Source organism: Trichoplusia ni, chromosome 5 (genome assembly GCF_003590095.1).
Source record: "Trichoplusia ni isolate ovarian cell line Hi5 chromosome 5, tn1, whole genome shotgun sequence".
Lineage (NCBI taxonomy): Eukaryota > Metazoa > Arthropoda > Insecta > Lepidoptera > Noctuidae > Trichoplusia > Trichoplusia ni.
This window is the reverse complement of record NC_039482.1, coordinates 484,028-511,601: the sequence shown is the minus strand read 5'-3', so window position 1 is coordinate 511,601 and position 27,574 is coordinate 484,028. Positions and strand designations below refer to the sequence as shown.

At 33.4% G+C, this 27,574-nt stretch overlaps 2 protein-coding genes across 5 annotated transcripts; one reads left to right on the top strand and one right to left on the bottom strand.

The window, feature by feature from the left end:
- Positions 1–1,319: 1,319 nt before the first annotated feature.
- LOC113493940 lies at positions 1,320–13,503 on the top strand. 3 transcript variants are annotated; one of them, XM_026871984.1, is made up of 4 exons: positions 1,320–1,525; positions 10,000–10,408; positions 11,383–11,596; positions 11,870–13,503. In XM_026871984.1, the coding sequence occupies exons 2-4, from the start codon at positions 10,401–10,403 to the stop codon at positions 12,125–12,127; spliced, it is 480 nt and encodes a 159-aa protein (XP_026727785.1). In that variant the 5' UTR covers positions 1,320–1,525; positions 10,000–10,400; the 3' UTR covers positions 12,128–13,503. The 3 variants fall into 3 exon arrangements, with proteins under 3 accessions (XP_026727785.1, XP_026727784.1, XP_026727783.1); XM_026871983.1 differs by lacking the exon at positions 1,320–1,525 and adding an exon at positions 5,988–6,207; XM_026871982.1 differs by lacking the exons at positions 1,320–1,525; positions 10,000–10,408 and adding an exon at positions 10,769–11,158.
- A 345-nt stretch (positions 13,504–13,848) lies between these two features.
- LOC113493937 (endoplasmic reticulum mannosyl-oligosaccharide 1,2-alpha-mannosidase) lies at positions 13,849–27,352 on the bottom strand. Of its 2 annotated transcripts, none has more exons than XM_026871975.1 (12): positions 27,052–27,352; positions 26,491–26,701; positions 25,081–25,218; positions 24,351–24,459; positions 23,991–24,176; positions 23,554–23,702; positions 23,295–23,483; positions 21,594–21,781; positions 20,591–20,699; positions 18,855–19,034; positions 18,240–18,380; positions 13,849–17,816 (listed from the first exon to the last, which is right to left on the bottom strand). In XM_026871975.1, the coding sequence occupies exons 2-12, from the start codon at positions 26,647–26,649 to the stop codon at positions 17,601–17,603; spliced, it is 1,764 nt and encodes a 587-aa protein (XP_026727776.1). In that variant the 5' UTR covers positions 26,650–26,701; positions 27,052–27,352; the 3' UTR covers positions 13,849–17,600. The 2 variants fall into 2 exon arrangements, with proteins under 2 accessions (XP_026727776.1, XP_026727777.1); XM_026871976.1 differs by having other exon boundaries at positions 27,237–27,352.
- Between the last annotated feature and the right edge of the window lie 222 nt (positions 27,353–27,574).

The window sequence follows — 27,574 nt, the reverse complement described above, 5'->3', positions numbered from 1 at the left end:
GTCAAGCAAATATGTGGCTTGAGACGACCATAATCTAAGTAAACAGTATCTACATAATATGTATCTAGTTCTTATCTTAGTTCTTTAGGACATGTGTATGTAGTTTTTTTATATTTAAAGAAAGGGTGAAATACTTATGGACTTTAAAAAGCTGAGCTCCCAAGTCCTCACTTTTCCAAGAAAATATATCTTAGAAGCTCCTCCTTGCATCCTGTTCCTTGCTCCTTGCTCTACTTGCTAAAAACAGTGACTCGTGAGGAAACCAGCTCACATGAGAATGTTTTAACGGGTGTTTAAAAAACCATGTCAGATTCCGTAATAAAGAATCTGATACCAGGTACTATCATACTAAAAGAACCTAAAGCTTTTCGTTTCATGAGTTGCTGCTTCATTTCAGGTACTGAGGGTCAGTTATACCAACACCTCAATCCCTACCTGCTGGACAAACATTTATTTATTTTAGTATTTATCTCATCAGACATTGCTCAGAAAATAAACTCTACCCTAAGTCAAAAAACTTTTTTTCTGCCCGAACAGCAGCCGGCGCAACTACTCATGTCTTTCCCTAATTTGTTTAAGTATGTCAATTGAAAACAATTACTAAGATTATTAAAAAATCTGCTTAACAGAAAACTTAAAAGCAAGTTTTCAAAATGTAAACATTCAAACATTTGAACAAACTCATGATTAAAAAGGACACTGACGTGTTCTTATTTGTAAGGTTATAGAGACTGGCATCCAATCAAGCTATTTACAAGATAATATAAATGGTCGGTATAGGTCAAGCGACCGGTTCTGGACTGACGTAATCTACGAAACCTGCTTCGCTTTATCAGCAAGCGTACTGTATGTAATAAAATGTAAGTAATTTAGCTCTAGACTAAACACTAAATGTTATATTATGGATATGACTCATCAAAATATTGTGATTTTGTAATCGTTTTTTTTCTCTCCAGCCAAGGTCAAGCTGAATCCACGTTCAAATTCGCGATCGGCAATTGCATTTGTATTTAGATGACAATGCATCAGATATCTGGTTTCGCTTTGTTGTAGGTACTGATACGGTTACGTATGTAACGGATTTTTTTATCAAGCAAAAATGAGTTCTTTTAATTCCAGTAATTAACTTCTTTGTGTATCGGGAGGATAAACTGACAATAGCTTCAAAGGTCCTTGGCACAAAACAAAACTCTACCAATAAGTACCACTAATCGACTAAATAAATCTTTCACGAGCTTTTCAAAGATTGTAAACACCTCTACTTATTCATTCTTTTGGTTTATGCGTTACCAAGGCAACCACTCTCGAAATATCCGTCATAATATATGGTGAAGTGTGTAACTATACACATATAATACAAACTCACTTTTTAAAATATGGAATTTCTATGGGTCCTATTGTCTGATTCAAAGAAACGAAACCAGTTGAGAAGGCTAAACGAATAAACAACGAGGTTTAGCTGTGAACTGAATTGACAAGCAGATAAGTTCGCCGAATGTTGTTCAAGCATTGATGTGTATTTGAGGTAAGCAACAATACAACCGCATTAATATACTTATAATGATGTCTGGAGAGTGGCAACGTGTTGCGACACCTGTCATGACGCGTATGATACACAAATTTCATTAAAAAGTTCTAATACATAAGAAAACTTTTTACGACATTGTTTACTAGAATGCATGAAATTCTCTCCCTTAATCAATTTTCCTCATAAACTTTGCTATGATCCAGAGTTTTCAAATTTCAGCATAAAAAATACTACACTATAGGAACTGATGTCACTTTTCTAGCGAGAGAAATCTAAAGTTATAAACAAACATTATTAAATCTAGAAATAACAGAACAAACAGTAAGACATAAACACGCTTCCATTTAAACGCATAACATTAGCGCCACCTCACCTTTCAACGTGTATGCAATAACTCACGGTTAAAAACTAGATGGCGCTGTGCTTTGAGCCAGAAAATCTAGATCGCGCTATTAAGAGATGCAGTGCGTCCCCTTATATAGCCGTCCCGACGAGTCCCTAGTCACATCTCTCTTGGTTAACCACATACGTTGTTGCCGAAGACAACAACTCAACCTAAATTTTTGGAAGGGAACGAAATCGCAGCGTTTGTGTTGTGATTTCGGGCCCGCAGAATACAACAAATACTTAGGCTAAATGTACTTAATAAATGAGCTATTACCTCCTGAGTGAAGTTCATTGATAAGTTAAGTTCACTTCCTTTTAAACTGCGTATAAATTTAAGAGTGCAATAATGTCCCAAATTTTAAATTGTTTGTATCTCTTGCTATCTCTATGGTAGTATAGTTTCGTGTTTAGTTTAACGTTTTCAATTATTCTAAAGCTGAACATTTCTTTAATCTAATACAACGTGCAATTTGTCGTCGGACACTAATACAAAGAGTTCTACAACTAAAAAGGACTAGGTGGGATCCCTGTAACACTAAGCTCCTGCTAAACCCGTCAAACTTCTAACGAGCATCTAATGAAGTCACTATACAAATGTGGCTGCGAACTAATATTTGAACTTCAAGTACGTACAATAGGACGCGAGAAAGCTATAGTAACCAGGAGTTCTGCTCTAGTGGTTATTTTAACAAGCATTGTGATACGGGTATGTTCTGAAGGGCAAACGTATTCACCGGTTTCCTAATTATCAGTTAGAAGTTACTATTGTACGTTGATGCCACCGGCAGTGGGGCCTCGCTCGTGACTCTTTAATAAATGACAATTGCCACTTAATAATACATTTACACGTTAAATGGCAGACGGTTTCCACAAACTAATTTACAGATATACGCAAGGTTAGTTAAATAATGTGAATTCTTTTATTTTGGGGATATTGTGTAGTAACTTGCTTGATTGTGTAAGATTTTTGGCACTAAACTTAGTTTTTCAGTCCTTGTCAAAAGTTTTTAAGAGTTCCGCATTATTTAGTATGATTTTGTATACTGTAGTTATCCTTTCTCTTATTTAAAGATTGACTACGATTATGTTTAAGTAAATTAATGTAAAAGTGTTGTTTTTCTCTATACAAAACTGTACACTACCTGCTTTGGTTTACTAATTTAAATATCTTTCTGTAAATATGTAAAATTAAATTCTATATTTTATTTAGACGTGTTAGATTTTACACTACAGTATCAACATTATTGTATAAACATGATGTAATGTTACAAACATCTGAATATTTCTACGATCACTGAACATAGTCGGAAGCACGTGGTAAGGAAGTTGTAATTGATAAAACAATATCGGCGCAATTGGAAAATCAAACACCAAGATGTTTCTTCAAAATTTTCTTAGCAAAATCTGTCCCACTTAAAGAGCATTTTTGACCATTCTAGCTCGTAGACATAAGATTTAGTTAGTCCGCCGAGTCAGAAAGCTCTGACGTCGTATCTACCGAGGGATGCTTAAATGCAATAAACGTGCATCATATACAATGGCTACATTTTACCACGTACGGGACCGACATCGGTTCAAACAAAGGCATGTCTTTGTCTTACTGGTAAAACTTTTTTCTTGCCTCGCGTAACAGCTTGCCAATATATTCCGTTTCTTCCATTTTCATAGTTCCCGCGCTTTGTTGTCTGATCTGCATGATTTACAGTCGGATTGCGGGATAAAAGAAATTGAATCCGGGAAACGTACAGCTCTATTTCACTATTTTTACAACGCTACAAAATTATCTAAATCCATTGTACCGTTACATAGGATTCGTCCAAAGTTAGATTCGAACTGTTGCATTTGTTTTCACACGATCGAGTGATTTCTTTTTTACCCGACTGCCAAAGAAGGAGGGTGAATGTTTTTACGGGTTATAAAAGGACGCGGATATTTACATACTCTTTATGAAAAAAAACAATAATTTGTTCAGAAGGGTTTACAATATGTAACTTATACCAAGACGAAAATAAATAATCTTGATGTGTGTTGTCGTTAGCATCAGGGCTCTACATAAAGAGTATACTATTCAACTTTAAAATTTAATTTAAGCGACTTTTACTTTGACGTGATGAAAAATAATAATCAAGACAAGAAGACAAGATTGTGTCTTTCACATTTTAAGGAGGTTGCTATTGCATATTTAAACTTTCAAACCTATTGATGTTCTTGGTACCGTAGTGGGTAACTGCGAGGGTTTTTAAGAATCTGTATGAGATTCAGCAAGGCAAATACCGATGATACATTTATTTTTTGCAAATTAAAGCTGCAGTTACGTAGTTGTATGAGATATGTTATTTTTTATTACAATTTTTATGCACCGAAAGCGTAATTTACAGTAGGTATTTAGGTTTTAAAGTTTTCAGCTGGACTGAGTTCTTAGATATCCTAATTCAAATCGGGTAACACTTGGATCACACCACTATATTTTAGGTCAATTAAGCTCTATAAAAGCTTAAAATATCAAGAAAATAAATACGTTCATACAAAGATGAAATCGGCGTTCCAGAAAAAAAAACAATTTATTCCAAGCAAGGTTCTTTCAATCAAATAATAAAACAAAATTGACAAAGGTGTCGTGTGGGTGTAGGATCCAGATAGCACTGATTGAGCGAACAAATAATGTATCCTTTGCACTGCGGGCACCAACAATAATGCTATTATATGCCAATTTAAGAATCTAACAGCCTACTAGGAATAAGGTCTTAAATAAACTGCTGATATTGTGGAAGGGAGATGCCGCTAGTAAGTTTAACGCGCCGTTTCGCTTCAACTTTAGATACAAAATTACTTTAAGCCGCCGTTGTACAGAGTTCGGATGCATCACGATATTCATGACTCAAGAACCGAATCTCAGCCAAACAGATCGTCTGGTACCAAAATGGTCATAACACACGACTACGTTGTTATTAAATGACGTAAGCGTTGCATATATATTGCGAAAGTTTATCGCGGTTATGAACGTAGGTATTAGGTACGTATTATGCACTGTATCGCTAAAGTGATACCAGCAAAACCATTTGAATTTACAATTTTTCAAGTCTTGGCGTATTCAACCTACATTGTCATGGAATGTTTGTGTGTGTGCTAGTATGTTGTGACGAAGATGATTACCATAAGCAGTAATAGATTCATGTTTCTAGTAGAAGACTGGCACTTGGCTATCAACTGGAGTGGTTTGAACAAAATAAATTGGCTTACTTCATCTCCTTTGATTGTTATATCGGAATAAATAAATTTATTGTCAAAAAAACTGCGTTTATTTTTTCACAACTCCCCATTGTAAGTTTATAAATGATTGAATATGCACACTACAGTTATAATGCTTTATTAAATTTCCGATGTGCCTATCTAAAGCCTTCCAACAAAGATAAAAATAATAATAATCATTTTCAAAGCTAAGCTTAACTCAGAAATTACGTCTCTAAAAGTCGTAGAAATATTTAATTTGAATTTATTCTATCTGCGAAGACAGCACTAAAGAACAAAAACAAAGCAAAATAAAACACCTCTATTTTCTACAAAATGTTAACTGTGTAGGTCTTCGCAGTCTCTCGTGATATTCAAATGTTTTACTAAAGTATAAATGTCTCTTCTATTCTGAAGACTGACTGCCTCCCCTGAATAAATAATGTAATCATAATTAATGTTACATACCCGACTGCACCCTAATTAGACGTAGGCATGGCATTAACGCGAGGAAGATGTGTTTGTAACCATTCTACTAATCCTTTTATTCCGTAATTTCTTACACATTTTAAGCGGCAATTTACAGCAAAACGCCTGAGAGACATTTTAGAGTACGAACATTTTAAACACGGTTAATACTTTAAAAGTTTTTATCTAGGTTCATTATTGTGGAGTAAAAAGTAAAAAATAGTACTTTGTGTTTATTTTTGTGACATTTCTTTTTTGAACATATACTTCAAAAATAGAACAAAACAAACCATATTGGAATTGGAAAACCTTCAACAACAACTGCACAAAATAAAACAAAAAGGGAAAACTTTCATTAGGAACTGTAGGGCTTCAATTAAAGCTCGAATTTCAATAATAGTAGGGTGCCTAATCGGTGTTGCACGTTCGTGGTCTTGGCAACACCACAGCGACCAGTCTACGGGCAACCAAACGTTCGTGCGGACACATGTACACCGCCTCACACACGAGCAAAATACGCGCTCCTATGGTTTACCGTTAACCAGCAATGCGAAACAACATACGTGTTATAGTGGGATTTTGAAACAGATTAAACAGTAAGTACCTCTAAACCTTATCTCCGTTGATATAAGTGCGAAATTCCTCGATTTTCAAGTGGCTTTGTAAAACTATTAACTGCAGTCTAAGCGATTTGTGTTGAACCATTTGCTACGGTAAGTTGCACTAGAAAATTCAGACGCTCTTCTATTTCAAAATAAAGTAATGATAGTATTTTTTATCCATTGTAAAAGTTAGATATAGCTATGCTTTGCATATTTAGTATTTACTACAAACGTAGTATATTGGTGCTTAACACGAATACAGAATTTTACAAATATATAGTTTCAACTTTCATAAGTTATTATCGATAGTTCAACCAAACACTAAGTAAATTATAGTTAGGTACATAACGCCTTATCTGACCTCTAAGAATATGACCATATTGACTCGCATCAATCAAGATTATAAGAGAAATTTATACTGACAAGAATGTGTAGGTAATCACATCTGTATAAGGCCAAAACACTTTGCTATAATAACTTCTATCTCCCTATTAGCATGCATCGCGAAAGTATCACCCATATTTCACTTTGATTTTAGTAACCAGTTTTTTCATTGGAATTATTGAAAAATTGCGCGCGGTGGATACTGGTCAGTACTTGGATATTGCAAATGACTTTGTTTATCATAAATTAAAGTAGCTGCGTATTGTACCAGCTACTTGCTAATGAAAGTCCGTCAAAATCGGTTCAGCTATTTCAGAGGTTAGCCGGACTGGACTGACAGACTGACAAACATGTTATAAACTGTTGTTTTATATGAACCTACTGTATATACATTCATGGGCATGTTTTAAAAAACGGTGACTTCAATATTACAAGCAGGATCTCAAATTTTATCTAAATATATAGATAGTATAGATATATAAGATTGCATATAAGTTAGATGTAAATAAAACACATTCCTTTACAATATTCAATGGACAAGGATCTACGTAGGTAACAATTACGAATAAGTCACGACATTTCAAACATACCTCGACTTCAACGTTTTTCTATAATGCTTAATAATCTGATCTAACAAGTACGTAAGTTGTTTACGACCCGTGCGCTCGTCAAGCGATAGATATTGTAACATTATATTTGCCGCCATGTCAACTGAACGATATTGATACTTCATAAGTAGCTGCAAGGATTAGTTACCTTAGATAAACCTTACTAAACTCAATATACTACAGACTCATTTGTTTCGTCAAATGATCTCTTCTTTTCGGAATCATTATTCCTAACTAGTTGTTGCCTAACAAATCGAAATTGATCCCATGGGAACATAAATTCGGAATAAAAACTATCTTATGTGTTAATTCTGGTTATAAACTATCTTTGTACCAACTTACTTCTAAATCGATTCAGTGGTTTTTGCGAGAAAGAGGAACAAACATCCGAATACAAACGTTTGCGTTATTTTTAGTAGGATACTTCATTTGGTCTAGACTTGTCGAGATGCGCGCTTATTGAGAAGCTTGGAATAATGTTTGTAACCTTTTTAAATAGTGTACCAATAGTATCAAAGAAATGTGACCTCAAAAAGTCAAAACTTTCGGTGATGAGAGTTCCACTTAACTGGTAGCAAAGTTTCCACACTTATTAACTTGAACCGAGTTTATTCTATGTGAAATAGTTTTGTATTACTCTTGGCATTAAGGGTAACTTATATCTCTATGTCACATGTCAAGGGATCAATTTTGGGCAAGTTTTAAGCCCTTTAGTGTAGTCACGATAATTAGAAATTATACACCAAGTGCTTTAATTGCTACTTGACAACTTGTGTGTACCTACGCATTGTGCTAGCTCTTGCAAACGGCTCTCTCGTGGTTGATGCGTGGTTAAAGACCAGCCCTGTCTTTAAAGCCTTAAAAAAAGACTTACTAATTATACAACACATCTACATGGCTATTGGGCATAAGCACTTTATGTTCAGAAAATTATCACTTTTCAGTTACGTTACGATGCAGTCAAACCTACCAGAATAATAAGTAATATGTAAAAAATGGGAGGTTTACTAACTTAAAATGAATTGTTTAGTTAGTTTGCATTATGGCAAAATATTTACGTTTACACAATGCCTGCAGTGTTTTAATTTTAGAGTACTATTCTTTACAGTTTACGGCATTACCTACTTACGAATTTCTGCCTTCAGTACATACTTTAAATAAAACCGGTCAAGTGCGAGTCGGACTCGCATCATTGAATGGTTCCGTACAAATAGGCTAAGGAAAAATAAATCCCATACAATACCAGTACCGAGATAAACAATAAAAATTACATTTATTTGCCACCCAACAAATTTTAGAGCTTTCCAAACGTTGCAGAACCTCGTTGTATTTTCATTATTGTTTTTTTGCAACTATAAGTACAACAAATACATCTGCAAAAAATTATACTGTCTAGCTATCGCGTTTCTTGAGATGGAGCCTGGTGACAGATGGGCTGACTGACGGAGAGACAACGTAGCCTAAGTGTTAGAGTTCTGTTTTTACCCTTCGGATACCTACAGAACATTAAAAACGAACAGAAATAAAAACATATCTGTGGATTGCACACTTACATACCTGTTTTTGCTGAGTCGAATATAATTATCATGTAATAAGCTTATTTGTTTCCAAAGACGTAAAAACAAAAGTAAGTAGGTATGTATACCTATAATAATAATGATATTGCTTTGTAACAAGTTGTTGCGAGAAGACAATCATTTGACGAAATACCGACGTTTCTAACTTCCCTATTTTTCTTTACTCGAGTATGGGTGTTTTTTTAGCAATCTACTTAAAGACTTTATAACCAGTAGCTAGTGGTAGTATTTCTATTTAATTTACCTATTCTGAAGCCAAACCAAACCAAAGAAAAAGCTCTCTTTGATGTTCATAGTCACAAGATCTATTATCACACGTAAAAACTAAATAAAAGCACCATTTGTATATGAATCTGAAACAACTTACACTTGAAACGTAAAATTTGAAATTGTTTCAGTTCTTACGGTCCCGACATGCAGCGCCATCTCTTAGTCATTTGGTAAAAGTTCAAAAGTCGAATGAAAGGTTTTGCAAGCTCTTGTTTTATACTAGTTTTAGACCCAATGTAACTAATCACGTAAGCCAATAGGTTATTCTTTTAAACATCTCCAAAATAATTGATTTGAATTGAATGCCTGCTTTGTTTAGACTATAAAATTTGCAATAATAAGTAAGTACTGTAGTTATAATATCTACACTGTATTTTATAATATTTTACTTTTTTTAAACTATGTCAAATTGCAACCGTGATGCTGACAGACTGATACAAAGCCTTCATAAATAAGGTTTCTAATTAAGCTCTGTAAATTTAAGAAGTAAATACAAATCAAATAAACTCAACAATAAACACAAAGGTCTCTTTATAATAATTGTCTAACACAGCCTATAAACGTTGTACATAAATAAAATTCAAAATAACTACCGACATAAACTATTGACTATATTTATTCCATTTGAATAGAAGGCAATGAGGCAAGCGATACGTGAATAATTCACAAACTACTTAGGTTTCCCTCATCCTTGTGTAGTTGCTTATAAAATCATCCCATTTGTAATCGTCTATTGCTCACATCACACGTGAGCTCCCTTCTGGTTCAGTGAACGATCCCAAGAAAATTTCTTCGTAAATAATGTAATTTATGGCTCAGAGTGTTATATTACTATGACAAACATTTTAAATTCCGACGATACTCTAACGTATAATCAATCTTTATCTGGGTTTATATACCTCCGATTAGATATCAGCTAGTTCACACTAGATATTTTTTTGTTTTAGACAGCAACCTGGCACCAATAACAAAAAAACTGGGAGCCGGTCCTACTGGCAAAAGTGGGACCGGTTCTCTTCTTGGGAAAAGTGGTAGCAGTGCACTGGGAAAAAGCGGGAGCAGTACTTTTGGAAAGACTTCGACATCTTCCAAGTCAACCAGTGGAAAGTCTTCTAGTTTGACTCCAAAACTTTCATCTGGGCTAGGTTCCGGTTCTGGTGGCAAGTCATCTATTTTCGGAGCCAGTTCATCAAAAAGTTATGCCGTTTCGTCGCACAGTACCCCTAAGAATAAAACTAGCTTCGGTATTATATGGATACCTACAAGAAAACACAACAAGAAGAAGGATATAGTATACAACAGCCACAACTATTCACACTCTAGAGGGAAATACGAAAGAACACCATCAATGTACAAGTAAGTATCTGCCTAAAACAAAAAAAGCATAAACAAATTGTATATACTTACTTATACATATAATTTACATCGGGAAATATCTATGCAGAAAAAATAAACTTCGGTAATAAGATACGTAGATTTATTCAAGTCTAGACAAAAAGCCAAGGATTTTTACAGTTACGCGTACTTTTAAGGTTTTGAAAATCCCGCCAACACTAAAAAATCGCTGTAGTCTTTAGTCGATTTTATTGTGCTATTTTTAGTGTTCATCTTATTACTTCCCATCTTTAATAGTTTTACAAACGAAACGCGTCCTAAGTTCAAAAGTAGGTTGTGAGTCTAAAATAATAGTCGATTAGTCATCAGAATCGACTTATTAAGCGTAGCTTCACTAGAGTTCGTGGATGTTGTCTTTGTGTGTGTGTTATGTTTATTGTGCTTTGCTTTCTTTGAGTGACATGACATCACAAAAGGCCAGGCTTGTTAGGATACTTCTTTTTTGAAACTTTTTGTATTTACTGAAATTATTAAAATTACTAGTTTTTATATATATTCTCGGGTAAAAAATTGCTTTCAACGATCGCAGCATACCTAACATCGTAAGACTAATAAAACCGAAGTTGCTGTGATTGTTTGTGAACAAAAGTAAAACTTTTTTGTAAGCTTATGTTTATGACTCGCCAACATGCAAGAAAACAACAATTTTGAAACTATCATTCGCACATGGCGTCGTTTGTCCGGGGAACAAATAGAAACTGCTGTAGTAAGGTAAAATGAGTAAATGGATTGATATTGCTGCGGCGATCATTTATCGAGTGTTGTTTACATTATTAATTATGTTGCTGTACACAATTGTGTGTCAACATGTGAGGATTGTCGTGAAATGAAATTCAATCTTCCGGCGCCTGTATGCTTCAGTAGTACATTTGCGACGATACCGCAGCTCAGTTTCATAACTTGCTTTTAATAATCGCAAAAATTCTTCTTTTAAGCATGTCTGGAGATTCACCTGATTTTCAACCGCACAAGAAGAAAGAAGAGGAGACTGACTTGTTAATGCCTGAGAGGACTAAGGCTCCTATTGCAAGTATAGCTACAGGTGGAACTGCATTAGGAGCACCTGACGCACCCTCAGACAGCACTGCTACTGGGAATGCTGAAGAGAAACAGGAGTTTATTCGACATGACAACAAAGAAGAGAGTAAAGTATGTATTGTCTTCCTTATTTCTCTGTATGGTTTATAATAATACTGCTTGTAGATAGCTAAAATGTTAAAAGCTTTGACATAATAAAAAAAAGAGTTCTGCGTGTACAAGTTTCTTGAATTTATTTTAAATCAAGCTGGTTCTGTTGCATTAGATATGGCATGACTTTGTGACACAACATAGATATCTACCAACTATGGCTGTTGAAACAATAGATGTTGTGATGAGTCTTACTACAAATAAATTAATGCTTTATGATATGACTAATTTCAGGAGGCCGCTGGGGACACAAACAGCAAGGAATTCAAGAGTGAAAAGAGTGATGACTATCTTGACAATGATAAAGTCACAAATAAAGCTGAGAAGCAAGATAAGGAGGCCGACAAGTATGGAGATAAAGTGGACTCTGTGTACTTGAGACCTCCCCCACCGCACAAGACTAGGTCGTCCGCTTCAACCGTTGATGATGAAGACTGTGGCATCAAGTGCCTATACTACACAATCCAATGTTGTGACTGTGTTCTCATGTAAGTAAATTTTAGATTTTAACATTATATGCTCATGTAGTATTAAATCTCCCATTATGAGCCAATTTTATACAACACTTATACACATGGTTGTGTAACATGTATTTTTGTACGACAATGTGATATTTTATAAAAAAAATAATTTACTTACTCATCTATTTTGGTATTAACTGTATACATGTACTATTAGTCCTAGCATCTAAATCGCCTGCTATGATTTGTAGATTGTAATAAGTTTGGAATCATTCAGTTAATTGTTATTTGTACTCAAAAGTTAAAAATTCCAGTATGTGTTTTGTGATGTTAACTAGAAAAGCATTCCATTACATTATTTGTTAAGTGGATAAGATATTTTTGTATAATAATTATACAAGTTATCAAAGTTATTCTTGTAATAAAACCAGAAATATAAAATGTTATCCTTCATTATATTGTAAAGAAGAAATCCATGTAAACAAATTGTTTGTATAAGTATTGCATATCATAAAATAACAAAAATGTTAGCATTACTGAAACATTTCTTTTAAGTTTTAGTCAAGACTATTAACAAAATATGGATTTACATCAACAGCTGCAGCAGTTTGTCAGCTGTTCATTATATTTTAAGTATTTAGGTTATAACTATGAACTAGCATTCACTCATTTAATAGTTTAAGGTAACATTTAAGTTATATATTTAAATTAATAACTTTTGTTTCATAGAAATGTTCTGTGCCAGTTGTTATGTATTAGATCTGATATTTATTTAGTAATCTCATATTCCACTGAATATTTTTATATTGTCTTCTGATCATTCCTTCGCCTTTTTTTTATGCCGGAATATGAAACCTACATATATTATGATATGATAAATTGTTGATTGTCTACATTACCGGCTTAGGTTAGTAAATCTTGTTCCTAACATAACCTCATAGGTCACAAACCTACTTAAATGAAATATTGTTATACATTTGATCTTGTTATATGCAGTTATAACATTTCCATTATATCAGTAGTTAGTGAATTGTCCATTATTGCATTAGTAAATTTTTTACAGTTAACAAAAAAAAGTTATACAATACATATACTATTGTTCCTGGTTCAATTTCTGTTAGTCTGGGCTATTGTTTACCTCAGCGGTCCTATTTTCATTCAGGAGATACAGACACTCTTGGACCACCAATGCCAATATGATTTGCCTTTCGTAAAATGAGTTTACCAAGTGTAATGAAATACCTTTATAGCTTTATTTTTGACTTTATATTTTGTCATCTATCACTAAGCGACATGTCTCCGTCCAGATTAGGAGTCTGTACTTGGTATAGTATATAGACTGTAGATTTATATTTTAAATTTATAAAATGTGTACATGTTTGTACAACTAATAAAATATAAACTTGATTCTGTGTTTTATTTGATTATGCTGTATATAATTTAGTTACTGAAATCAGTTTCAAAGAAATAATATTATTATTAGTTCAATAGGTAAGTGTATATTTTAAGGAATTGAGGATACGGTAAAATAGTGCGAAGAGATGCATTTTTGGGATCGATAGAGAAAGCTTCCATAGAAAATTTGATGTTTTCCGAAATAAAATAAATCAATACTCTCAAGCATTAAATTGAATAATGGTGTTGACGCATTTTTATCTAAGCAAACGCGTGCAACTACCCCAAAAACACACTCTATTCAGCCCGTTTTGCAGTAAGCAGAAATGGTTTTAAAGGTTCACTTAAAACACTCAATTAAATTGTACATTTTATTACAACCAATATGTATTAGCACAACTTTAAAGTTTCCAGTACACTGACATTGATAAATGCAAAATTCATAAACATACCTACCCCAGCCTCAAATACAAATGTTTTCCTACTTTTATGATTACATTTAATATTGGTAAGAGAATACATAATTATTGTATTTGTAATACATCAAAGGATTTTTAAACACTTGCCGCTTATGTAAGTTGACGTGAAAATCACGTACAATCTAATCGTGGTACAAAACATCTATTTCTTAACATTAACACATGGTTGCGAGTTGCCTTACACATACTATTGCATCTGAATCTGAAATATATGAATAATTCCTTTATTGATATAGCATATAAATATTGGTAAGAAAGTAGGACTTCTTGCTCTTTAACCCAATAGGGATAATCACATTTAAACAGGCTAGTGAAAGGTTTAGTGTAGGTCCGAATTGCCTGGTAACTAAATACTAATTTAAATGGTAACCAATTATTAATTTTCAATTAATAATCGTTTCTCTTGACTAAGTGAATTACTCGAAATGTGTTATAATATTAATAATTGTATGGTGTTTGTTAACATATCAGCATTAATCGTTTGCTTTTAGTTACTTCTTTGTAAAATTATACTATGAATCCCAAAATAGCAAATAGCTGTTGGCCTACAGGTAAATATTGTATAAAAAACATTTTTTTCACAATATTACTTGCATTTTTAAACGACCAATGATTGATCGGTACTTATACATCCAAAAACGTTTCATAAACGTCTAAATAATAAAACAAGGTATTTAAACCCTGCTTTTTAGCATTGGCATCTATATGACGAGAAAGAAAATTAAATACAGATCTAGTACAACTGATTCAGGAACAATGAAAGACTATGTTTATAGTATTTTAGTATCATTAGAACATTAGAGAAACAGAACAATTCGTTTTAATTATTGGTATCGAGTTCGTTGACCTGATCCTGAAAGACACCAAATAGAATCATATCTCTTATTAAGAAAATACCCTGAATCGTGTCGTGGTAGAAAAGATTTAGTGGACTAAGCAACATGAATCTTAAAAGAACATCAAATTAGTACGATCGAATTGGATACTATCTAATTAATATGTAGTGTAAAGAAGTAGCTAGTTATAAGAATGTACCTATGTTCTATTAGTTTAGGTTCCTAAAAAGTTAAACAATGTTGGTTATACAATATAATTGGTAATATGTATTTATTTTTGTTTTAAATGGAGTTTTCAGACAAAAGACGCCAAGATTGTTTACCTTTTTATAATTACCTAAATGAATAGAGTTTATATAATATTTTAGAATGGAAAAAGTGAAATAGACTGAACTAAAAATTACACTTACCTCAATAAAGTATACAACGTTTAAGTACTTAAAACTACAGTGTACGCTTTATAATTATTGTGCGTAAGTGCGTTTAATACTACCGAGAGAACATAGGTCTTAAGACCGTTTATTACTGACCTAAGTTAGCATTAGTTTACATCTATTCTAACTCGTTTGATGTTCCACGCTCCGCGCTAGCCTTGACGTCTAACATACTATCGAACCTTCGACTACATTGCCAAGAATTAAGAATTCGTGTGGCGCAATCATGATCGCATAACCAATAGCAACATGATATGCAATATTAATAGTATTTGGCATTCCTCGTAATTACAAATAAAGTACAGAAAACGTGCAATAATAACTAGGTGAGTAAATTTATCTAAAATAACAATAATATATTTTCATCGATTTACTATTTCATCTGGCAGTCCTATTGCACAAATACGTCAGATTAAGGTTCATAACATGGCACCGAGCTGCAGTTAAGAAAACGAGTTGCATTAATAAATTATTATTGTTGAAAACACATAGAAACCTCTTTAATAATATTATGCAATTTAAATGAGTTTGCTTTCATCAAGCTTTTTACTTAAAATAACTAAATTTAAACACCACAATAAATAAATTATATTACACAGTATTTTCAATACCACTTCTTGTATAATTCTATGTTATCAAATTATTAAAGTAGATGAATAATAAATAAGGAATGTATGCCGTTACATAGCTCATCAATGTTTTTACATAAATTTCTTTTTGCAATCGTGAAATAAAAACGAATAACGAACGACTAACGAATGTCAACTTGGTACAGGGATTCACAGAACTGCGGAAACATCAAAATATTACATGTTTGCATTCAAATACCTGGCATAACGACCAAGAAATTAAAACGTTCCAAAAACCTAGCTCATTTATTTTGCTGTTGAACCATTCGTTAGAGTCCATGTACGAATAAGATAGTCAATGACAATAATATCAGACTGTTACAAAGAAGCTAAACTTTCATGTAATTTTAATAAAAACAGTGGTTGCGATTAACAAAATTCTAGCAACACGAGGAAAATGAAAATTAGAAGAAGTAACGACGATATATTATTATGACTATATCCAACACCATTGGATCTAGTCGTCGCTTGTAAGACGTAGGTAGGTACCGTACACGCACACATTAAAACGCTTGACGGAACTAATATGTGTATTTCACACAGACCTCGGCTCTAAATATCCACCGTCAATTTAAAACCCCTAAGATTCATCCTTCAATTTAAACTAATCTTTAACACGCATACGCGCTCGCTACTTATAATAATAACATATATTTATATATAATTTTTTTACATAACAAATTTATTATAATGACTTGAATGAAATATTTTCTAACTAAAATAACAATCGTATAGGTTTTGAATTTTTAAGAAAAATTAGGATAGCGTTTACATTATTGGTTTGAGAAATAGATTTAGTCTGTTTAGAACAGTTCTTGGAATAAGAATTGCACATTATTAATAGGAAATAATGAGATTGCTCAAATAGAGTACAATATTGTTACCTTATAATATTGCTCATTAATTCTATAACAGACTGTCGACAGAACTGTAATCCCAAACATGGTTTCTTATTGAAACTTCCAATGTACCTACTTATATAAAGAAATAAATAAATTTAACCTATGAATGCTTTATAAGTAGACAAAAAATGCAGTCAAAAATGATGTGATAATGAAACATATCTGTAAGTTTGTGTATATAACAACATCTCATAAATTCGTTATAATTTAAGTACTTATTGAGTAAAATTAGGAATCGGCTATTTTTTTTATATTTATGTATAAACTGCAAATGGAATTCTTGTTTCGCTTATACATACATTTAAAGTATAATACTAAACTTTAGTATATTAATATCATCAAATTAGATTCGGGATTCAATATTTCTGTGCTCACAACACAGAATGCAGTACAGATTTGGCAACTACAGAACAAATATTCTTTCTCAGAACAAGTTTATTTTGAATAAATTAGTTACCTTTGCGGTAAAAGTACTATCGAAATAAGAACCTCGGAAAGCAATAGTTCATTATAGAATGAACTGTTATTCAAAGAATTTTAAGAATAAAATTATAATGAATACATTGTATTTTCATGTTGCTCTTCAGTTTCTTATTATTTCGATGTAACTTTATATACGGCCTAACTATTCTAATACATTTCATACTGAACTTTGGGAATAAACAGACACTTCCGATTAGCAATTGGACTACAATAAATTAATTCTAAATACAAATACGCTATTCCTATTGTGGTTTCCGTAAGTCACGAATGTACAGCACTGTATGCTTCACCCATGGTTGACTTTAAAAATTAAGTCTCTTGCATTTTGAATGACAATTTCATGATACTAGTTCTTGTGAATGGGTAACGGGTGAGCTTCAGAATTGATGACGTATTTAGTCAAGTCTATGACGAATCTATCGTCACTGAATAGTAAGTACAGGTATTTGAGAGTTTCGGATAAGAAGAATGACTCCATCATGTCCCGTTGCACTGGTTTTTCAACTTTCACGTTGGCTAGTGATGTGTATCCGTTCGGCACTTTCGCGTATTTTTCGAAACCCTGTAAAAGATGCATTTTATGTACATCACAGAACAGTCAATCAAAATATATTTGCCTCAACATTTGTGACATATCTGTCATTTATTTATTTTTACCATTCTCTTTTGAAAAATATTCTATGTCGGCTGGCTAAATTAACTAAGGTAAAATCTTATGGTTGGTTTATAAATAACTAATGCTTGAGTATACAGTTACTTAGCAGTACCGCCATTAATGTAGCGTCAAATATATCTTTGCTTATATCTCGTATAATTTTCAAACACAGGAAAATTTTTAGTTTTTTTTTTTAATTTCACAAAATCTGTTACCATGTCTGGATGCAGTGTAACGCGTAAGCAGTATTTGCAGCTGTGGACCGCGATTATTCAGCTGATGGTTTAATAATAATGCCCAACATGTATGGTACGCTAGTAAAGTACTAACCTGGTATATTTGCCATCCCCAGTCTTGGTAGGTAGTGTTGCCAGTTATTTGGTACATGTACCAGAGGCTCTCGACGAATTCTGGCCGCAGGAGTGTGTGAGCATCAGCAGTTTTCGTATACATGTCATCAGTAGCACTAGCCTGTAATATAAGATATCGTATTTTAGAGAGAAATGTTTGTTTAACTGAACTACACAGATCAATATAACAATGTGTCGACTTTATCGAAAAAATCGATTGAGGCAAGGGTTAATCGACATTAATACCCAGTGAAAGTAACCGTCGATTCGTCTGCTAAAGTTTTTGGTGAACTCGGTGCAGTGTAAGATTGAATCTCCAAGAAACTAATTACTAAAGGCAAGTTTTTTGTGATATCCAAACGAAATCTGGAAGACGAAATTGGAACAGTTTCGTCTTCCATAAACAGGTAAAGTTTTCTTTTTCACTGAGTGATAGCAAATTGACATAAGAAAAAAAACGAGTAGAAGGAAGTGTGGGCAAGAGTATTTTTGTATTTCGCGGCAAGGGATTATTAGACGACAAATATTCAGCGCTTCTATAGAAATAACGTGACCAACGTAAAGCGTTTGACTTGTCGCAGTGTTGAATACTTACCAAGTTGAAATGTGTGATTTCAGGAGCCAAGAAAGTAGGATGAGCAGCATAAGTTAAGTAGCAAGTGTGAAGCAGTTCCTCAGCCAGCGTCATGTGCCAATCGGGGAGGCCATTGGCGTGTCCAAGAGCGAGGGTGCCCGGCAGGAAACACGTCAGGTGGTCCATTTTAGGGTTAAATGCCTGAAATTAGAGATTTTTGCGAGTAGTTTCTTTGAAGTTTTTAAGATAAAGCCGATTTATAGTATGTCATCTGAGTTTAGGATGTGTTTGTATGGCTCAATGGTTGTTTTTCTTTGGTACTTTTTCGGTACTTTTAATTTTTTTAGTTTTTATTTAAGGGCTGGGACATTTCTTAGATGTTTAAACATGGTTCTGGCGCAACATTCCTAAAGTAAACAGTAATATTTACTGAAAAGAGATTAAGATTTTTACAAATTTTGTGTAAGAATATTTTTTTAAGTTACGTTTGCCTCATCCTTCGTATCACTTTGCCATAAGTTTTATTATTGACTGGTATTACCGTTGCAATGTTTACAAATGTAATATCTATCTTCCATCTATTAATTAAAACCACTAGTCATTTTACCATTTAGAGTAATTTAGACCTTAATTTCCTACTTCATCATTAATTATTTCACGTTTTACTTTCTTGTGCAATTGTTTACCGTCACGGTGTCTTATCGCAAGTTTCCTTCCTGTCAGAAATGTTTCAAGAAATATGCCATAGTTAATTGTTTTTCTTTTATAATGTACTATACTCGTTAAACGGTATAATAAATGCAGTATATAAAGTTGCAATAACTGCTAATAAGTATGAAATTAACTGTGAAAGCAGGTAATTACTATGCCATAACAATTTAGTGGTGGAGAATACTTAGTTAATAAACTAATAAGGTAGTAACATGATTTTGTATTGAATGAACTGTTCACGAATGCGGTTCCAGAATTCAAATATTAAGAAATATAGGTTTTCTATATTGTACATTGTAATAAAAAGTCATTACAAATTAATTACTTAGGATGAAAATCTTGAATCAAAATTATGTAAAAAATTGATAATTATAAATATTTACAAACGGATACGATAACATTTATCATTCATGACGTCATTTTTACATAAATAGATAGATAGATAGATAGCACTGTTATAGATTTGATAAGTTATTGTTTTAGATTACATATTCTCTACAGTATTTCTCCGTTATCAGCCACCAGTCATTATCAATTTCATTTATCAAAGATCAAGCGGAAGCAGGTGAGAAGGTGTTTGACAAAACGACTTCTGTCTCACTCTACTAACCGACGGTTCTGTGGGATAGATAGGATCATGGGGAAGAGAAGTCATACTTATGAATGACACTGTACAAAATCTCCCCCTGCCCCCCCTGCCCTCAATGTGTAAAGTGTCATAGAAATTGTAGATTCAAATAGAGAACGACCGCGCTATCCCAATCCTTTCAGAGCAATGACAAACTTCAAAATTCGTTGAATTATAGTGTCGCCTATGATTCTTAGCAGCCCTGGCGGTTTTGGAAAGGGTTTGTTATAATCCGAAAAAATATAATTTATTAGCAGGTAGCGCGACAAGTTGCCACCATTATCTAAACTATTAAAAATATGAGATATACTGAGCAAGTCGAATCCAGGACTATTTTGGACCTTATTACCGGATCCACTGAATACCTTACAGAACGATACCTAGGAAATAGTATCTCCCTTTTTCTGTTAAGCCTCACCTCGGATCCAGCCGACAGTTCTCCAATAAACAAATGCTTGTTCGGCGATGACCGCTTAACGAGGAAAGATCGAATGCCTTCGATCGCAGTCAGGTAGTCGTCAAGCAAACTGAAAATACAAACGAAATTCCTAAAATGACACAAATCAACGTATTGTAAGTAATAGATTCGACCTTTTAAATCGCAAATTGAGCTTAATTGTGGCGGACAGACGGGTTATTAAGAGCAACACAAAAATAGCATTCGCGGTTTCGGACAGCGCCTGTCTAGATGGTATTGAAATATCTGACCCGGTTTTAAAAAGGTTCTGTTTAGGACAAATCGATATGAACAGCTTTCTCAAATTAAAAATGGGATAACCGCTATTTGAATTAATGATCATAATTTTATTAGACTGTCTTTTTTCAAGAAAGTGTTTTATAGCCAACTGCAAAAGCGTTTATTAAATACACATTTTTTTTACTCATAAGGATTTCTGTTGTATCCGTTTTAATCATTTGTTTACGATAAACACTGCTTCCAAAATAGCAAAGCAAATAACTAGCATTACTACTACTACTCTTATCAGCATAGTTTCAATTTAAGTCAACGTGTCGGAAAAAACAGAATATATAATAGCAGAGCCGCTAGCACAGGTAGACAAAAACCGTTATGACTGCAGGAAAAGTACAAAAATAGTATATGAAACTGTTGACAAAACACCATGGTACAATCATTTAAATAACGGCAGCGATAACAGAACATAATTGTTAAAGTTACGCAATAATGGCGCACAGCAGCGTGTTTCCAATAAAAAAACTTGGTGGTGCCGATATGCAATGTTGTAAAACAAAGTAAACATCGTAACAATTCAGAGAAGTTAGATGAATGCTCAGCTGTTATGTAAGCCAAAAAGGGCAATATAACGTCTCAATCTTATAGGACAGGTTACTGACTTTTTAACAGTAGTACATTACAGATGATAAGAATTGACCCCTATATTGGAAGGTTAAATGGTACTTACTAGTTTACAGTTTTCCCAGTCTGCAGCCATTGTTTGAGTAAGTACTCGTAGTAACTGTCTCCTCTGGCGCCAAGGGTGATGGTGGCGTGGGGAAGGAAGTGTCCAGTGTTCGGGTTGATGAATATCGGGACCAGACCATGTTTCTTCGGCAAATGGTGAATTTTCTCGGAGACAGCCGCAGCGGCGTCCTGTTAACATTTATTTAACAGTTAATAGCCAAATTTTAAAGTTTGTAGAATAAATAATGACTTTTTGGTAAAAGTCGGTAATATATTCTTGTTTTTCTCTTCACTTAACAGTCTCAAGACTCATTTTTATTTCACAGTCTACGAAATGATTGGTGCTATAAAACTTATCGATGCTGATTTGATTTTGCAAACAATGCTTCAATGTTTTAAGTAAAACATCGTGAAAAGGATTCGACCATAAGATTTACCTACATGCCAAGTATATTATTTATCTATTGAATTATCATACCTAACCATAACATACTTGACTATTCTATCACGTAGGTAAGCATAACACGTGAGAATTCTAATACAAATAAGTTTTTTAGAAGACATGATAAATTAATTAGGCGAGTAACAATTGAATTTTTTAGTAGACTGCGGATCGTTCGTTCGTTCCCCTTTGCCCCTAGACTATAGGGAACGGAGATGCATTCGCCTTCCCCAGGGCCTTGAGTTCATCTAGTGCACAAAAAAGGTTACAATCTATACTAATATATAAACCTGAAAAGTTTGTTTGTTTGTTTGTTTGTTTGTTTGAACGCGCTAATCTCAGGAACTACTGGTCCAAATTGAAAAATTCCTTTTGTGTTGAGTAGACAATTAATCGAGGAAGGCTTTAGGCTATAAACCATCACGCTGCGACTAATAGGAGTGAAGATACAATGGAAAATGTGAAAAAGAAACAGGAGGGGTATAAATCATAACTTACATCTTCTTCTACCCACGGGAACGAAGTCGCGGGCAACAGCTAGTTGATAAATAAAAATCGTCCAATTATTCTAATGAGGTTGCATTAGAATGTCTGGGTATAGAAGGAAACCTGTGTTCAGCTCTAGGAAAGAGGTTGGTATTAATAATCTAATATATATGTTTTGTAAATTACCTTCAACAAGTTACTTGTATTTAACTATTTATCAAGCACTAACATGAATTGTACACAAATTAATTCTATAAATAGTATAGGAATGCATTGTCTCGTAGTTTAAAAATAAATTGACGTCCTTCGTTCTTCGTTTACATGTTTTCAAATACCTACCTACTTGCTTACAGATCCGAGATCACAATGCGTGACGCAACTCACTGTCATTAAGTTTACGTCGTCGGCATCAATTTTAGGAAAGTCAGCGTAAAATAATATGGATACATTATACAAAAGTAATGAATATTTAAATGCATATATCGTTTTACATGAGAAGGCAAAAAAATAACTCATTATTGCGAAATAAGCTTAGTTTCTATTCTAAGTGTCTGTTTAGTTGTGTCTCTGAGATCTTCTAATCTTAATCTCATTTGGTTGTCATAAGTTGTATTATATGAATTAAATTTTAAGTAAAGAACAGATAAGAATAAACATTATTATTACACATATGCCTTTAAAAAAGCACCGCGGCTCTTCAAATGAAGTAAAGCCGTGAATAAAGAGAAATGCAATGCAAATAACTGAGATGTAAACATAGCACTGATATCATACCTCAAATGCAGGGTTCTTGCTCGCCCTAGACAGCTCCCTGAACTCGAGTTGAACTGTAGTCACTTCCGCCGTGGTACTGTAATGGGACCACTCGGGCGCGTGAGCAGTCCTTAAACCGAGATTAACGTCCGAATACGGAATGCCAGATGGCGAGGAAAATGCCGCCATCAAACGATCACCCAAATCCGTCTGAAATATTATAGAACTCAATTATTCTACGTCCATAATACGTGAAATATTTCCAAGCAATACCACTCACCGCTTTAGTAAGAAACATCTCATCTTGTGTAAAATGATAACAGGACAGCAAAGCCCCAAGAACTCTTATGGTTACTTCAAAGAAATTGACGTCTTTGTTCTTTGTAAAGACCAATTCGTTTTTGATCCATTGTTTGCCTTCCTCGAATTCTGTTACGAAAATGAAGGAGTTTTTGTTACAAATATTTCAGTAATTGTCCTCTTAACTGTCTTATTTCGTTGGCAAACAAACTCGACTATAGTGGCGATTTACAAACTTGATAAGAAACGGCAATTAAAAATAATACGTGCAATGTTTCTAAACTGTACCTATGGTTCTTTTATGAGTGTTAGCCGTAAATGTATTCTAAACATGATAAAACGTTAACCATGTATGACGGCATAAAATGAAATCAGCTTGTAAAATATTACTGCGTTTTATGCTTTTTTTAACTTTACCTTCAGTCAGTCCCATAATATAGGCTGTATCCAGTGAGTCAACAATCGTGAGTCCAAGGGAAAACCAGTCGAAAGCCATGCCGGACACTGGCTTCAGATTGTCATGACCCCAAGCATGGTCTTTGTAACCGCGCCATGCGTGTCTAAAGCTCTCGACTACGGCGTATTGTCGAGCATTTTTCGGTCCTTAATATATTTAAAAATACAGTTTAGCGGTCCATTTTTCAAACAAATCTTCTCATTTATGTAAATGTAATGAGTTATTTTAACATAAATTATGAACAGTTAGCGGTCAAGTAGATTAAACTTTGTAGATCCTGTTGAGAAGTCTAAATGAATATTAAGTGGAATAAGACGTACCTGTAAAAATCGGTCTTTCATTGTGTACAAAATCCAAAACAACAGTCTTTTTGGGAACAGCCGAGTCCGCTACTGGCTCAATGACTAGAGAAATATTCTTTAGGGTTTCCTAAAATACATAAACGTCATTACAAGGTTTTCAAAGATTGTCTTATTAAAAAGGATTTAATATTTTGAATACTATGAATATATGTTAAGGGCCTGAGACTTTACGCCTCGTCTAAAGTAATACTATTGCTTATGTCAAAGAGATGCCACTCTCCGTCTTTACTCTTTGCTTTCATAACCAAATATAATATTATTTCACAGCCTGGTGGTAGACGCTTGATCATCATACAATGAGGGTAATCCATTATATTTAAAAACATTTATATAACATGGTATCAAACAGTAATACTAAAAGTAATTAATGTCCATTATTTTAATTGCCGCTATACCAGTAGTCATTATCTCTGTTAAAATTTCACAGATAACAGCAACTGGTAACTCTACTCCGCTACCAGTACAAGTGGCACTGTAGTAGCATGCTGTGTATTATCTCCATAATAGATTGATAAATAACAGGAAATGAATGGGTGGGCTTCAATGATTTTGTAGTCGGCACAGATTTAGGTATTATAGTAAACATTTTTTATTCCTTTCACATTTATCTGGCTGTATTTAAATTAAATTTGCTTGTCAGTTTCAAGTGTGTGAAATGAATATAAAAAACAATGCAGTAATAACTTACTTGTGCTAATTCACTACGATTAAGTTTATCTATCTTATTAGCAACCTTAGAAACATAAAACATTACTAAAACGGTTGCTGTTAGTATAGTTAGAGCATAAACTATGGTTCTTTGCAGTCTTGATAGGCGATTCCATCTCTGAAAATAAATATACATTGTTATCTTCTGTTGCTATAATTAAAAGCCATAGACATACTAAATTATAAGACATACTATATTAGAACAGGAAATATCACCTTTTTCATGACTAATTTATTAACAATATAGCAGAGATATGGATAGAGGGTCATTTAGGATAAGGAAGACAAATAAAAAAGAAAAATGAAGTATACTAACTGAAGGACAAGGCTGAAGTTACAACATATAGAGAAATATCAGTTGGTATGGTATATTGTCATGTGTCCAGCACTTAAAATATGATGATGTTATTGTCCGTAAACCATATTTTAGACCTAAGGTATTAAATATAATAAATATCTTTTTTCAGTAATGCAGCTAATGAATTTAGCTTTGAAATGATTGAATGAAGGGTTCTAAACATTTTGTTAATACATATATAACAAGTAGGTATGGATTGCACATGTTTATATCAACACTGAACACTTGAATACACATAGCAACAGTTGCACAATCACTTGTATGACCTAAAATTTTACTGTACCATGCATGCATGAAAATTGCATTTGATAGAAAATATTTACATCTCTTCAATAATAACATAAAGTGATAGAAGACTCTAAACTTGTTGAGGAAACAAATTAGGTCTGGTAATAGGGATTTCTCAAATTGTTAAAATTAATTAAATCATAATTAGGCTTGTAGTTAGGTAGTTAGTTACTACATAACATGGCTAGGTTCAGTCAAGCAATTTGTTGCCTACATTATTTTTAGTCAACTCTCATCTGCTATTCAAGTACTTATGTTTGTATTTAAGAGATTTTTTAACTCAAATCCAAAAAATTTGGTATTTAAAGTATATTCAAGTAAGATATGCAGTAACTTCAGAGTATACCAACATTACTGAGAGGCCAACTCAGTTTGATACCAGAGACTACAACAAACTAAGAGACAAGATCATGAAACTGGGTGTTCTGCAACTCTCGGTAACAATGAGAAGCAAGGAGGTGTCTCCTGAGCTGAGGCCCATGTAAAACAAAAGACAACATATTTTGCAGTGTTATATTGGCCTCAGTTGTTCAAAACATAGTCCAACACAATTCTAAAATCAAATTGCTCTGCACACATGGTTTTTTTAAATAAATAGAAATAAAAACTTTGTTATTTGGGCCATACTATAAATACCCTACAACTATACAGGTACCTTTACAAGATACTTTTGTTTTCTCTAATTCATCTTTCATCTTCATCTCAGAACAATGATGGGTTTAAAGTAATGATGGGAACACTCACCCTTATAATTTTTCTGTGTGATGCACTCTGCTGATGGTCTGCGATTAGCACAGATGTATCACTCTTTAAACTCCACTTGCCTATACTGGGTTGAGGAACTATTTGTTGTTGGCTAGCTTCACCAAACTGTATCTTCATATCCATTTTGGATTTCAACATGACTAAAATCTGATTCTAACCAGCATACTATATTTTAGGCATTGTTTTTTTTCTGGAATATAAGTGGAATTCGATTTAGGAACTTGAATTATCTTATGACTGAATTCTCTTTGCTCAGATTTTTTAAATATTGGAGGGAATGGATCAACTGGTAAAAAAAATTGTAAGTGATAATGCGAGATAGGTATTTAGTAAATACAAATCTATGTGAAAATTGTATTACATTTCCGATTTTATACATTACATTCAAGGAAGAAATCAATGCACCGATTTAATTTTAAACGCCTATAGAAAGACCTGCCTATAAAATGGCAAAATCTGGGCTATATCGAATCCTAAAAATTTTCTCTACTGAACTAGAAGTGCTAAGCCATACTTAAATAATCTCCAAATTAATCTTACATAAATGTTTGCCAAAAATATAGGTAAATATATTTAGCAAAATCACTAATTCCATATCAACATTGCACCAAAAACTACGTTACGTTATCTTTAAGTTTTGGTCACAATATTTTTAGTTGAATTAATACATTTCTTTGACAAAAATTGCAAAAAAGTCGTAAGTATCACACGTATATACAAAGTACCGAGAACTAGACACTAGACAGCCAGCAGTACCGCACACAACCCACAGATAATGAATAAAGGAGAATTAAAATTGTAAGGCTAGAACATTGTAATTCCCGACTGCAAATAAGTAACGAACTACATTACAAGGCGCACGTTCATTGGTTAATAGTTCAATTCTAACCAATCATATCTCTGAAACACCGTTAGTTCGTGTGTTCTACCTTTATTTGGTGACATGTCATGTCATTGTCAAATGAATTTGGAGACAAATACAGATTATAAAGTTTTATTTTATTGAATATTAAGATTTATGAATAAAAATTCGTAATATAATATAATCGCAAGATATAATCAA

Excerpts from the sequence above, each read along its gene's own strand:
- LOC113493940 (XM_026871982.1), top strand. The coding sequence starts at position 11,076 with ATGCAAGAAAACAACAATTTTGAAACTATCATTCGCACATGGCGTCGT. Across the intron at positions 11,159-11,382 it reads ATAGAAACTGCTGTAGTAAG|CATGTCTGGAGATTCACCTG; the intron begins GTAAAATGAGTA and ends TCTTCTTTTAAG. Across the intron at positions 11,597-11,869 it reads ACAACAAAGAAGAGAGTAAA|GAGGCCGCTGGGGACACAAA; the intron begins GTATGTATTGTC and ends GACTAATTTCAG.
- LOC113493937 (XM_026871975.1), bottom strand. The coding sequence starts at position 26,649 with ATGTTGAAATCCAAAATGGATATGAAGATACAGTTTGGTGAAGCTAGC. Across the intron at positions 20,700-21,593 it reads ACTGGGAAAACTGTAAACTA|TTTGCTTGACGACTACCTGA; the intron begins GTAAGTACCATT and ends TTGTATTTTCAG. Across the intron at positions 17,817-18,239 it reads GGGGATGGCAAATATACCAG|GGTTTCGAAAAATACGCGAA; the intron begins GTTAGTACTTTA and ends CATCTTTTACAG.